The sequence below is a fragment of the Rutidosis leptorrhynchoides genome, chromosome 4 (assembly GCF_046630445.1).
Source record: "Rutidosis leptorrhynchoides isolate AG116_Rl617_1_P2 chromosome 4, CSIRO_AGI_Rlap_v1, whole genome shotgun sequence".
Lineage (NCBI taxonomy): Eukaryota > Viridiplantae > Streptophyta > Magnoliopsida > Asterales > Asteraceae > Rutidosis > Rutidosis leptorrhynchoides.
In genome coordinates this window covers 206,267,773-206,281,887 of record NC_092336.1, presented here as the reverse complement: position 1 = coordinate 206,281,887, position 14,115 = coordinate 206,267,773, and the positions used below count along the sequence as shown (strand labels likewise).

The window sequence follows — 14,115 nt, the reverse complement described above, 5'->3', positions numbered from 1 at the left end:
AAACCAATAGTTAAACGTTACCGTGCTAAGGGGAAAATTTATGCGTTATATAACCCACACATATATTAAGTTTAAGTACTCGTATCTAGTAAGTAAAACATAAAAAGCGCATGTATTCTCAGGCCTAAAAATAGTAAAGTAGAAAGGGAGCTATAACTCACAGTGATAAACGCGGTAAAAGTCGATATGAAAAGTATGCAAGTAGTAAGTCGGTTCGAAAGGTCCTCAACCTAAGTCAAAGGTTACTAAGTCAGTAAATTGTCCCCAAAAGTTCTAAGGTAAATAAATTAAGTCTTAAGTATCATCATCATCATCATCGTCATCATTCGTAAAAGACAAAGTAAATTTTCAACAAGAATAGAGATCGAAATAAAAGGTTGACTTCGGATAGCTGCTACGACCTCTATACAAACCGAAAAGACGCGTGGTCAGTGGCCAAGGCTCCGTATGTGAGTCCTCGTACCTCTTTCAAATTATCAGATCCTAACTCGATGTCGTTTGACCGTGGCGACGGTTCAAGCGCGAGTAGGTCAGAATTTTCAGCACGTCGTTACAAAGGCGTAGTGATTTTCGGAAGGCTATAAATCCTAAACCGTATATCGAATTTATGCGAGTATTAAACGAAAAGTAATCTAATCGAACCGAACTATATGAAAATCAACTTTCCAGAAGTCTCAAGTGTCTGATCAGACCCCGAAAAACAGTAAACAAGTGCTCCAGTGAGTTTCTTGATGCTTGATGCTCATCACGGTTCTCATCCGTGATGCGTGTAAGCTTCAAGTGTACAACTCTTTGATGTTTTAACATCACTTTGACCAAGGTTCAACCATCAACACACCATGTCAAGACTAAGGAGATATACAACTCACTTAAGAGTTTTAGAAGGATGATGAACCAAGGTTACATCATGTTCTTAGTCTCAACACAAATACAAATTCTATTCACAAGTAAAGCTACAAACTTTGATTCAATCAAACAAGCAAGATCATAAATTTGATCAAACAAAGTAATGAAACCCTAAGCTAGAAAGCTAGGATCCCTTAACAATAATTATGAGATTTCAAAGCTAAAAAGCTTGAATCTTTTATGTTCTTGAAGATCTTTAAAGCAAGAAGCTAGATCTTCAAGTTTCATGAAGATCATAAACACAAGTTTTGATGTTTTAGCAAAAACAAAGTGATCTTAAGCTATAAAGCTTAGATCCATCAAAGTAATGAAGATCCAAAGCTAGAAAGCTTGAATCTTTTATGTTCTTGAAGATCTTTAAAGCAAAAGGCTAGATCTTCAAGTTTCATGAAGATCATAAACACAAGTTTTGATCTTTTTAACAAAATAAAGAGATCATAAGCTAGAAAACTTAGATCCAACAAAGTAATGAAGATTCAAAGATAGAAAGCTTGAATCTTTTATGTTCTTGAAGGATTCAAATCAAAGTTTGAATCTACAAGATATAACAAGATCAAAAAGCTAGAAAGCTTGATCTTAGATGATGATGATGATGTCGCGATCATGAAGAGAAAAAGAAGAAAATTTAAAACTTACAATTTTTAGTGTGAGAAAAACTAGAGAGAAAATTAGAGAGCAAGTGTGTGTAAAATGAGAATGAGATCAAGTGTGAAATGGGTGAATGAGGCTTGGTATTTATAGTGGTGGTAGGTGGTTTAGGCCGTGGGTATGAGGAGGAGACAAGGGGACAACTTTTTGCTTTTTGCATGGTGGTGGTCTAAAGGTGGTGCTTATTGTTGGGATCCCATGCAACATTTGTAGTAATAGTTAACAAAAATGCTAGTATGTTGGCTCATCTTAATGGGTTTTTGTCCTACTTCTTAATGGGTCATAATTCATTTAAAATTGGGCTAACTTAAGAGTCCAATAGCTAGAGTAGGGTGGGCTTAAGTCTAATAAGGTAGAAAGTCCATTAAGACTAACTAGTGTGCATTAGCAAATTACTAAGCGTAATTAAGCAACCAATAAGCCAAGTAATTGTCATTAGAAAATAACAATTAGTATTATGTAGTCATAATATTCCAATTATGACAAAAGTTAAACGTGTACCAAAATACATAGCTCGTTCTAAACGTCAAGTGACACTAACGGTCATAAAAGCATTCGAGGATCAAGTTAAGTAACTAAGTACTTAATAACACGTTTTAAAATATAAACTAAAGTAATCAACATGAAATAAGATCCCAGAATATAATCTAACACGGTACGCACAAATACGCAGTTTCGTGAAAATATAAAGCACAAATATAGGTCGAAAAATTCGGGTCGTTACATTACCCACCTGTTAAAGAAAATTTCGTCCCGAAATTTTAAGCTGAGGTAGATGGTAGAGTTGTGAAGAGGTGAGGATACTTCTGCTTCATTTGATCCTCTCACTCCCACGTAAACTCGGGTCCTTGTTTAGAATTCCAACGGACTCGGATAATTGGAATCTTGTTGCGTTTCAAGGTTTTGACCTCACGGTCCATAATTTCAACAGGTTCTTCCACAAAGTGGAGTTTTTCGTCAATCGTAAGCTCCTCGAGTGGTATGACAAGTTCTGGTTCAGCAAGACATTTCTTCAGATTCGACATGTAGAAGGTGGGATGAACTGCGCTCAATTGAGTCGGAAGATCCAAACGGTAAGCAACGGGTCCAACACACTCCAAGATTTCGAAAGGACCAATATATCGCGGATTTAGCTTCCCACGCTTTTTGAAACGGATTACACCTTTCCATGGTGCGACTTTCAACATTACACGGTCACCTACCTGGAATTCGAGATCTTTACGTTTAAGGTCGGCATAGCTCTTTTGACGATCATGGGCCGTCTTGAGCCTCGCTTGGATCTGGACAATCTTCTCGGTTGTTTCATGGACGAGTTCGGGTCCAGTGATTTGCTTTTCACCTACTTCGGCCCAACAGATAGGAGAACGGCATTTGCGGCCATATAAAGTTTCGAAAGGTGCGGCCTTAATGCTCGCGTGATAGCTATTGTTGTAAGAGAATTCGGCCAGAGGCAAAAGCTTTTCCCAAGCTTTTCTGAAATCAACAACACAAGCTCGTAACATGTCCTCCGAGGTTTGAATCGTGCGTTCGCTTTGACCGTCGGTTTGCGGGTGATATGCGGTACTCATATCTAAACGTGTTCCCAAACCCACTTGTAAGGAACGCCAAAATCTAGAAGCGAAACGGGCATCTCAATCTAAAATAATCGATAAGGGTACACCGTGACGAGATACAATTTCCTCTATGTATAGTTGCGCCAGTCTCTCCATTGTATCGGTTTCCTTTATGGCTAGGATGTGTACAGATTTGGTAAGACGGTCGATAATAACCCAGATGGTATCAGAGCCAGGCCCCGGACCAAACGTGCACAGCGGGGACGTTGTGTCCCATTAGGGGGGATGATTGTAACATCCGTGTTACATCCGTCCCACATCGGTTGGAGAGGGGAACGAAGCATGCCTTATAAGGGTGTGGAGATCTTTCATAGCATGACGCGTTTTGGGACCACAAGCGCAGCAGATCTCATGAGAACTCTGCAGTTAAGCGTGCTCATGCGAGAGCACTACCAGGATGGGTTACCTCCTGGGAAAGTGCTCGTCGTGTTTGGTCGCCAAGAAAAATCTGTGCGCCTACATTCAAAGCGGACAATATCATGCTACGGGGAACGTGTTACCTGGGATGTTACAGAGTACCCATGTTAGTAACTAGAGATCGGGTTGAAGCTTAGCGAATTTGGTGTCAAAAGACTTCCTTCCGTGCATGGAAGTGCGAGGTGATTCGGATGTTTGATTCTGGTGTTATCAAAAGTCGTAGCGGAGAGGAGATCGAGAGTTTTTATTGATGTTTGAGCAACATTGAAAGTTGAGGTGGTTATCAGTTTCTAGTTCTGACAGGTAGTGTTGAAAACCTTGTATCGAAAGTCTGCTCTTCCATCGATATTGACTTTGTGTGTCCCATGTTTAATTGACGGTATAATGGTGATTGGACGTTCTTGGTTGGAATGGAGATCGATGTTCGGGTTTGTTTAACATATTTAAGTGAGAGATTGTTGAGTAGTGAAGAGTTTGCTCGAATTCTTCAAGTAGGAGATTGTTGAATGTATGAAGAATTTGATCAAAGGAACAAGAATTCGTGTTTGACTTGATGAACAAGTAGTTGGAATTTTGCTGCCTTATTTAATTCCTTTTAGCACGAATGAGTATGGAGCAAATATCCGATTTATGGAAAGTTCTATAGCTTGAAGACAAAGTTAACTTGTGCTACAAAGTTGAATTGCAAGAATGAAGGTTCATAAACCTGACTGACAAAATTGTCTTGCATGCCAAGTCGTTTTCTTAATTAGATTTGCCTATATGATGTAATCTCTAGCCTCATTGTAATGTGTGCACAATAATAAAGAAAAATCTCTGGTTTACGCCCGTGAACTAAACTCTTCTCCACGCCAATGAAGTTGAGATATAACTACGTTAAATCCTTGCGTCGTTTATCATATTTTTTATCGTATATGTTTGTTATTATCCGTTTGTTGTTTGTGTGTGTTACGATTGACGATACCACAATCACATATTTTTGTTAGAGTCCACTACCGAATTCCTAACAAGTAACCTCCGAATACACTCTCAGACTCCATCCATGTATAACAGGAATATCGTAAGCCACTTATTAAAAGTGACGACCTATATTAACTTTTCACATAGACCATAAAATAATAAAATTTATTTTATAACTCTAACATACTATGGAGTACCACATATAAGCTCTAACCTAGATCGCAAATTTTTTACTTCGTCATTTACTTCTAACTACGTCAATATCTATTAATTCAAACAGGACATAAACGGGACTAATAATATTTATTCTATCTAGTTATGATGTTAACCATACGGGATGAAGAATCCTTATCCTCAAACCATAACTTTAATAGATAAATCAAACAAATATAATACGGAGTACAAGTGTAATATAAATATTAATAGAAGAATTTATTGTAAATGTATTCCTAATATTGTCGTTATAACTTATATGTACAAAGATATTGTACAAACAATTTCACAATTTAGTTAAAAGCTAAATATAATAGCATGTTAACATTAAGCACAAGGACTACCATCACTAAATATAATATTACCCTACAACAAAAAAGTTGTAAATAATAATACTCATTACTTAAAGGATGTAAAATGCAAATATTTATATACATAAGGGATTATAAGTTAAAAAATCAATCCGGTTATATTGTAATTCTAATCAATTTTATTGGCAATTTATTATTCGTTACCCTATATAATGAACCCATCACATTCTACACTCTCCCACACCCTTTTTTTCTTATCTTTTATTTTCTCTTTAATTTTTTTTGTAGCCGATCTTCACCGCGCGCCGCCGTTTTCCGATATCACCGGAGATCCATTAAATTATTTGTTTTAATTTTTCAAACTTTGATCCGAAAATTTACTTCAAAAAAGTTATGGTAATTACCATTTTAGCCCTGACTTTTGATATTAAGGAGTATATCACATCAGATTGGGGGCATTTTCGTAAATGAAAGATACGGTATTTTCTGACGTGGCAAACGCACATGCAAATTTACAATGAACCACACGCGTAGACAAAAAAACAGAGATGAAACATTGGACTTCCTCAAGCCGTTAACAATACCGAAGCTAGCCAAGCCGTTCACACCTCGAACTACGGCTCAAGCCAAACCGCATAAGCCGCCGGCTCGACTACCCCCGAGCGATAATAAACTACTACTTGCTGGCTACCTGGCTCGTGAGTTTTTAACCAAAGGTACATTGTTCGGTGAGCCGTGGAACCCGGCTCGAGCCGAGGCTGTGCCAGTTTCAGCTGCGGCTAATTCAGCAGATTATAGAAAACCGGTTAGCCAAAAGGAAAAACCGGTTGAGCCGAAGCCAGGGGAGAAAAGAAAGTTTGAAAGCTACAATGAAGTAACGGGTATTTTGATGGGTAACAATGGAGTGCATATACCGGGCATTGTTAACCCGACCCAACTAATCCGTTTTTTGAATTTACAATAAAAATTATATTTATTTATATTTATATTTATTTAGTATTAAAATTTGCCCTTACTTAAATTTGTTGTATAGTGTAATGTTAGGCCATGAGGTAGGGTTTGTGAAACTGTGTTGTTTTTGATGTATTGCAAATAGTTGCAACAATATACTCGTAGTTATTAGCGCTTATAAATTATGATTAGATGTTTATTACTCCACTTCTCTATAGTTGTTACGTATTGTATGTTACAAGTCACATATATTGACATTAAAGTTTGTTAGGTAGAAAAATATGTAATGCATGATTCCTACTTATCAACCGAGTTACCTTTTTTTTTTTTTTTTTTTTTTTTTTTTTAATATGTTCTGTAATAGTAATGGAATATTTCTAGTTGTACCCATTTTTAAGGGGTGGCTATAAATATACATAACTAGAGATGTGGCCCGACGCGTTACGCTGCGTGGTTACGTTTTTATGTATTTCGTATTGTTAAGCAAAAAATACAGCTATGTACATAGTGTACTTTGTTGCTAAGCAAAAGATAGTTACAGAAGGGTGGATGCTATTAATTTTATGAAAGCCAATATCTACATCAATTACAGTAACTTCGAAGGAACTTCATTACTAATCATACCCAAGACTGTTATATAATAATTACAAATAAACAACCATTAGATTATGGTATACCTTTCTCGCGCACTAATTACATACCAATTTTTGAAATTGTATTAAACCAAAATCAAGCAATGAATTGATCTTTCTTTACCTGCAGCAGTCAATTATTATATATGTCCAAAACATAACCAATCACAACAGAGCTTAGTTTTTTTTAGTAACGCATCGTTTTTGTTTAAAAATGGTGAAAATTATTACCTGATACGAATGCATATCTATGCTTTGCTGCTGATGTAGCCATGCTTTCGAATCCAGTCAGTAATTCAAATCGAAGTATCACAAACACTGAAACACCAATAGCAATGTGAAAGAAAATCAACCAAAATAATAATGAATACAATCTTGATAAAAACGATATTGTAATTACCGTAAGCTTTAAAGAAGAAGTGCATGTTAACCCTCCAACAAACACATGTGAACATCATGATGAGGAGTGGATTTGAAAATCCTATTCGATTAGAGCGGAAACCAATTGAATGTGAATCTTAAACTCCTAAAAATAAATAAATCCTCAAACAACTAACGGCCATACGTTATTTATTTACTAATTGCATATCTAGAAAAGGCCAAAATACATTAAACAACAACAAACAAAGGAAGAAACATACATATCAAGGAAAATCATGTAAAAGATCATCAATATTGACGCTAAGAAATAATGATACTCTAATAAAGTTAAAATTAAGAGGCTATACCAGAAACAATTCTTCATTGCATATACCATTAGTACTTTGCCAAGTTATTATACGTATAAAATTAAGTACTAATCTTAATTAAGAAACCAAAAAAGACCTTCATAACATGTAAAAGAAAAGATGTTCCCTAATAATGTTTCAAACAACAACAACAATAGTAGGTTACAGAAAATCTGAAACAAATCCAGCATCCCTGTAACTTCCAAAAAGTGACATAACAATATAAACATTATACCTAATATCACATACCAGTTACATACACAAACCTTAAAACCAAGATGAAAATCACAAAATACCAAACCTTGAAATACAAAAACAAAAATAGCACATACACAAACTTCCAATAATATGAAAACTAAACAATAAATAAACTAAAAGAACACACAAAATGAAACAAATTGCATTCACTTGATATTTAACAAATTCAACCATAGTTGCAGTCCTAAGCTCACATAATAATCAATGATCAGTTAAGTAAGCATGAAATAATTAAAACTAATTTCTATGAGTTTCAGTTCTAAACTCACATCACTGATCAAATAATCACAACAGCAGGTAATGAGAAATAACAACAGTAGATGTAGAATAAAAAAGAGAAAAGCACAAATATGATTAATTGAGTTAATATGTTTAGTAATTAGGGCTTCAATTTTAGCATCTACGGAAAATGTATTTTTTTTAAGCCTGTAGAAATCGGTTCAAACCCTAAAACTCACGAAAATCAACAAATCAAACCTGCGCTACAATCGAATAAGGAACCTGCAGTGACCAGGAGTAGACGGCAACAACGAACCCTAACTTTTTATCCTCAAGAACATCAATTAAGAAAAGGGAAAAAATGGTACATCAAAGAAGTATCATCGTAACTTCCATTTAGAGAGCAAGTGTGTGTAAAATGAGAATGAGATCAAGTGTGAAATGGGTGAATGAGGCTTGGTATTTATAGTGGTGGTAGGTGGTTTAGGCCGTGGGTATGAGGAGGAGACAAGGGGACAACTTTTTGCTTTTTGCATGGTGGTGGTCTAAAGGTGGTGCTTATTGTTGGGATCCCATGCAACATTTGTAGTAATAGTTAACAAAAATGCTAGTATGTTGGCTCATCTTAATGGGTTTTTGTCCTACTTCTTAATGGGTCATAATTCATTTAAAATTGGGCTAACTTAAGAGTCCAATAGCTAGAGTAGGGTGGGCTTAAGTCTAATAAGGTAGAAAGTCCATTAAGACTAACTAGTGTGCATTAGCAAATTACTAAGCGTAATTAAGCAACCAATAAGCCAAGTAATTGTCATTAGAAAATAACAATTAGTATTATGTAGTCATAATATTCCAATTATGACAAAAGTTAAACGTGTACCAAAATACATAGCTCGTTCTAAACGTCAAGTGACACTAACGGTCATAAAAGCATTCGAGGATCAAGTTAAGTAACTAAGTACTTAATAACACGTTTTAAAATATAAACTAAAGTAATCAACATGAAATAAGATCCCAGAATATAATCTAACACGGTACGCACAAATACGCAGTTTCGTGAAAATATAAAGCACAAATATAGGTCGAAAAATTCGGGTCGTTACATTACCCACCTGTTAAAGAAAATTTCGTCCCGAAATTTTAAGCTGAGGTAGATGGTAGAGTTGTGAAGAGGTGAGGATACTTCTGCTTCATTTGATCCTCTCACTCCCACGTAAACTCGGGTCCTTGTTTAGAATTCCAACGGACTCGGATAATTGGAATCTTGTTGCGTTTCAAGGTTTTGACCTCACGGTCCATAATTTCAACAGGTTCTTCCACAAAGTGGAGTTTTTCGTCAATCGTAAGCTCCTCGAGTGGTATGACAAGTTCTGGTTCAGCAAGACATTTCTTCAGATTCGACATGTAGAAGGTGGGATGAACTGCGCTCAATTGAGTCGGAAGATCCAAACGGTAAGCAACGGGTCCAACACACTCCAAGATTTCGAAAGGACCAATATATCGCGGATTTAGCTTCCCACGCTTTTTGAAACGGATTACACCTTTCCATGGTGCGACTTTCAACATTACACGGTCACCTACCTGGAATTCGAGATCTTTACGTTTAAGGTCGGCATAGCTCTTTTGACGATCATGGGCCGTCTTGAGCCTCGCTTGGATCTGGACAATCTTCTCGGTTGTTTCATGGACGAGTTCGGGTCCAGTGATTTGCTTTTCACCTACTTCGGCCCAACAGATAGGAGAACGGCATTTGCGGCCATATAAAGTTTCGAAAGGTGCGGCCTTAATGCTCGCGTGATAGCTATTGTTGTAAGAGAATTCGGCCAGAGGCAAAAGCTTTTCCCAAGCTTTTCTGAAATCAACAACACAAGCTCGTAACATGTCCTCCGAGGTTTGAATCGTGCGTTCGCTTTGACCGTCGGTTTGCGGGTGATATGCGGTACTCATATCTAAACGTGTTCCCAAACCCACTTGTAAGGAACGCCAAAATCTAGAAGCGAAACGGGCATCTCAATCTAAAATAATCGATAAGGGTACACCGTGACGAGATACAATTTCCTCTATGTATAGTTGCGCCAGTCTCTCCATTGTATCGGTTTCCTTTATGGCTAGGATGTGTACAGATTTGGTAAGACGGTCGATAATAACCCAGATGGTATCAGAGCCAGGCCCCGGACCAAACGTGCACAGCGGGGACGTTGTGTCCCATTAGGGGGGATGATTGTAACATCCGTGTTACATCCGTCCCACATCGGTTGGAGAGGGGAACGAAGCATGCCTTATAAGGGTGTGGAGATCTTTCATAGCATGACGCGTTTTGGGACCACAAGCGCAGCAGATCTCATGAGAACTCTGCAGTTAAGCGTGCTCATGCGAGAGCACTACCAGGATGGGTTACCTCCTGGGAAAGTGCTCGTCGTGTTTGGTCGCCAAGAAAAATCTGTGCGCCTACATTCAAAGCGGACAATATCATGCTACGGGGAACGTGTTACCTGGGATGTTACAGAGTACCCATGTTAGTAACTAGAGATCGGGTTGAAGCTTAGCGAATTTGGTGTCAAAAGACTTCCTTCCGTGCATGGAAGTGCGAGGTGATTCGGATGTTTGATTCTGGTGTTATCAAAAGTCGTAGCGGAGAGGAGATCGAGAGTTTTTATTGATGTTTGAGCAACATTGAAAGTTGAGGTGGTTATCAGTTTCTAGTTCTGACAGGTAGTGTTGAAAACCTTGTATCGAAAGTCTGCTCTTCCATCGATATTGACTTTGTGTGTCCCATGTTTAATTGACGGTATAATGGTGATTGGACGTTCTTGGTTGGAATGGAGATCGATGTTCGGGTTTGTTTAACATATTTAAGTGAGAGATTGTTGAGTAGTGAAGAGTTTGCTCGAATTCTTCAAGTAGGAGATTGTTGAATGTATGAAGAATTTGATCAAAGGAACAAGAATTCGTGTTTGACTTGATGAACAAGTAGTTGGAATTTTGCTGCCTTATTTAATTCCTTTTAGCACGAATGAGTATGGAGCAAATATCCGATTTATGGAAAGTTCTATAGCTTGAAGACAAAGTTAACTTGTGCTACAAAGTTGAATTGCAAGAATGAAGGTTCATAAACCTGACTGACAAAATTGTCTTGCATGCCAAGTCGTTTTCTTAATTAGATTTGCCTATATGATGTAATCTCTAGCCTCATTGTAATGTGTGCACAATAATAAAGAAAAATCTCTGGTTTACGCCCGTGAACTAAACTCTTCTCCACGCCAATGAAGTTGAGATATAACTACGTTAAATCCTTGCGTCGTTTATCATATTTTTTATCGTATATGTTTGTTATTATCCGTTTGTTGTTTGTGTGTGTTACGATTGACGATACCACAATCACATATTTTTGTTAGAGTCCACTACCGAATTCCTAACAAGTAACCTCCGAATACACTCTCAGACTCCATCCATGTATAACAGGAATATCGTAAGCCACTTATTAAAAGTGACGACCTATATTAACTTTTCACATAGACCATAAAATAATAAAATTTATTTTATAACTCTAACATACTATGGAGTACCACATATAAGCTCTAACCTAGATCGCAAATTTTTTACTTCGTCATTTACTTCTAACTACGTCAATATCTATTAATTCAAACAGGACATAAACGGGACTAATAATATTTATTCTATCTAGTTATGATGTTAACCATACGGGATGAAGAATCCTTATCCTCAAACCATAACTTTAATAGATAAATCAAACAAATATAATACGGAGTACAAGTGTAATATAAATATTAATAGAAGAATTTATTGTAAATGTATTCCTAATATTGTCGTTATAACTTATATGTACAAAGATATTGTACAAACAATTTCACAATTTAGTTAAAAGCTAAATATAATAGCATGTTAACATTAAGCACAAGGACTACCATCACTAAATATAATATTACCCTACAACAAAAAAGTTGTAAATAATAATACTCATTACTTAAAGGATGTAAAATGCAAATATTTATATACATAAGGGATTATAAGTTAAAAAATCAATCCGGTTATATTGTAATTCTAATCAATTTTATTGGCAATTTATTATTCGTTACCCTATATAATGAACCCATCACATTCTACACTCTCCCACACCCTTTTTTTCTTATCTTTTATTTTCTCTTTAATTTTTTTTGTAGCCGATCTTCACCGCGCGCCGCCGTTTTCCGATATCACCGGAGATCCATTAAATTATTTGTTTTAATTTTTCAAACTTTGATCCGAAAATTTACTTCAAAAAAGTTATGGTAATTACCATTTTAGCCCTGACTTTTGATATTAAGGAGTATATCACATCAGATTGGGGGCATTTTCGTAAATGAAAGATACGGTATTTTCTGACGTGGCAAACGCACATGCAAATTTACAATGAACCACACGCGTAGACAAAAAAACAGAGATGAAACATTGGACTTCCTCAAGCCGTTAACAATACCGAAGCTAGCCAAGCCGTTCACACCTCGAACTACGGCTCAAGCCAAACCGCATAAGCCGCCGGCTCGACTACCCCCGAGCGATAATAAACTACTACTTGCTGGCTACCTGGCTCGTGAGTTTTTAACCAAAGGTACATTGTTCGGTGAGCCGTGGAACCCGGCTCGAGCCGAGGCTGTGCCAGTTTCAGCTGCGGCTAATTCAGCAGATTATAGAAAACCGGTTAGCCAAAAGGAAAAACCGGTTGAGCCGAAGCCAGGGGAGAAAAGAAAGTTTGAAAGCTACAATGAAGTAACGGGTATTTTGATGGGTAACAATGGAGTGCATATACCGGGCATTGTTAACCCGACCCAACTAATCCGTTTTTTGAATTTACAATAAAAATTATATTTATTTATATTTATATTTATTTAGTATTAAAATTTGCCCTTACTTAAATTTGTTGTATAGTGTAATGTTAGGCCATGAGGTAGGGTTTGTGAAACTGTGTTGTTTTTGATGTATTGCAAATAGTTGCAACAATATACTCGTAGTTATTAGCGCTTATAAATTATGATTAGATGTTTATTACTCCACTTCTCTATAGTTGTTACGTATTGTATGTTACAAGTCACATATATTGACATTAAAGTTTGTTAGGTAGAAAAATATGTAATGCATGATTCCTACTTATCAACCGAGTTACCTTTTTTTTTTTTTTTTTTTTTTTTTTTTAATATGTTCTGTAATAGTAATGGAATATTTCTAGTTGTACCCATTTTTAAGGGGTGGCTATAAATATACATAACTAGAGATGTGGCCCGACGCGTTACGCTGCGTGGTTACGTTTTTATGTATTTCGTATTGTTAAGCAAAAAATACAGCTATGTACATAGTGTACTTTGTTGCTAAGCAAAAGATAGTTACAGAAGGGTGGATGCTATTAATTTTATGAAAGCCAATATCTACATCAATTACAGTAACTTCGAAGGAACTTCATTACTAATCATACCCAAGACTGTTATATAATAATTACAAATAAACAACCATTAGATTATGGTATACCTTTCTCGCGCACTAATTACATACCAATTTTTGAAATTGTATTAAACCAAAATCAAGCAATGAATTGATCTTTCTTTACCTGCAGCAGTCAATTATTATATATGTCCAAAACATAACCAATCACAACAGAGCTTAGTTTTTTTTAGTAACGCATCGTTTTTGTTTAAAAATGGTGAAAATTATTACCTGATACGAATGCATATCTATGCTTTGCTGCTGATGTAGCCATGCTTTCGAATCCAGTCAGTAATTCAAATCGAAGTATCACAAACACTGAAACACCAATAGCAATGTGAAAGAAAATCAACCAAAATAATAATGAATACAATCTTGATAAAAACGATATTGTAATTACCGTAAGCTTTAAAGAAGAAGTGCATGTTAACCCTCCAACAAACACATGTGAACATCATGATGAGGAGTGGATTTGAAAATCCTATTCGATTAGAGCGGAAACCAATTGAATGTGAATCTTAAACTCCTAAAAATAAATAAATCCTCAAACAACTAACGGCCATACGTTATTTATTTACTAATTGCATATCTAGAAAAGGCCAAAATACATTAAACAACAACAAACAAAGGAAGAAACATACATATCAAGGAAAATCATGTAAAAGATCATCAATATTGACGCTAAGAAATAATGATACTCTAATAAAGTTAAAATTAAGAGGCTATACCAGAAACAATTCTTCATTGCATATACCATTAGTACTTTGCCAAGTTATTATACGTATAA

The 14,115-nt window shown here is 36.2% G+C and overlaps 2 protein-coding genes across 2 annotated transcripts; both read left to right on the top strand.

Moving 5' to 3' along the window:
• Window positions 1-5,585: 5,585 nt before the first annotated feature.
• On the top strand, window positions 5,586-6,032 carry LOC139841373 (uncharacterized). The gene has a single exon (XM_071831594.1). The coding sequence runs from the start codon at window positions 5,586-5,588 to the stop codon at window positions 6,030-6,032; it is 447 nt and encodes a 148-aa protein (XP_071687695.1).
• A 6,231-nt stretch (window positions 6,033-12,263) lies between these two features.
• LOC139841372 (uncharacterized) lies at window positions 12,264-12,710 on the top strand. Its single transcript, XM_071831593.1, has one exon. It carries the CDS (start codon window positions 12,264-12,266, stop codon window positions 12,708-12,710), a length of 447 nt encoding a protein of 148 aa, XP_071687694.1.
• Window positions 12,711-14,115: the final 1,405 nt, after the last annotated feature.

Bases quoted from the DNA above. Each gene is read 5' to 3' on its own strand.
- LOC139841373 (XM_071831594.1), top strand. From the start codon at position 5,586: ATGAACCACACGCGTAGACAAAAAAACAGAGATGAAACATTGGACTTC.
- LOC139841372 (XM_071831593.1), top strand. From the start codon at position 12,264: ATGAACCACACGCGTAGACAAAAAAACAGAGATGAAACATTGGACTTC.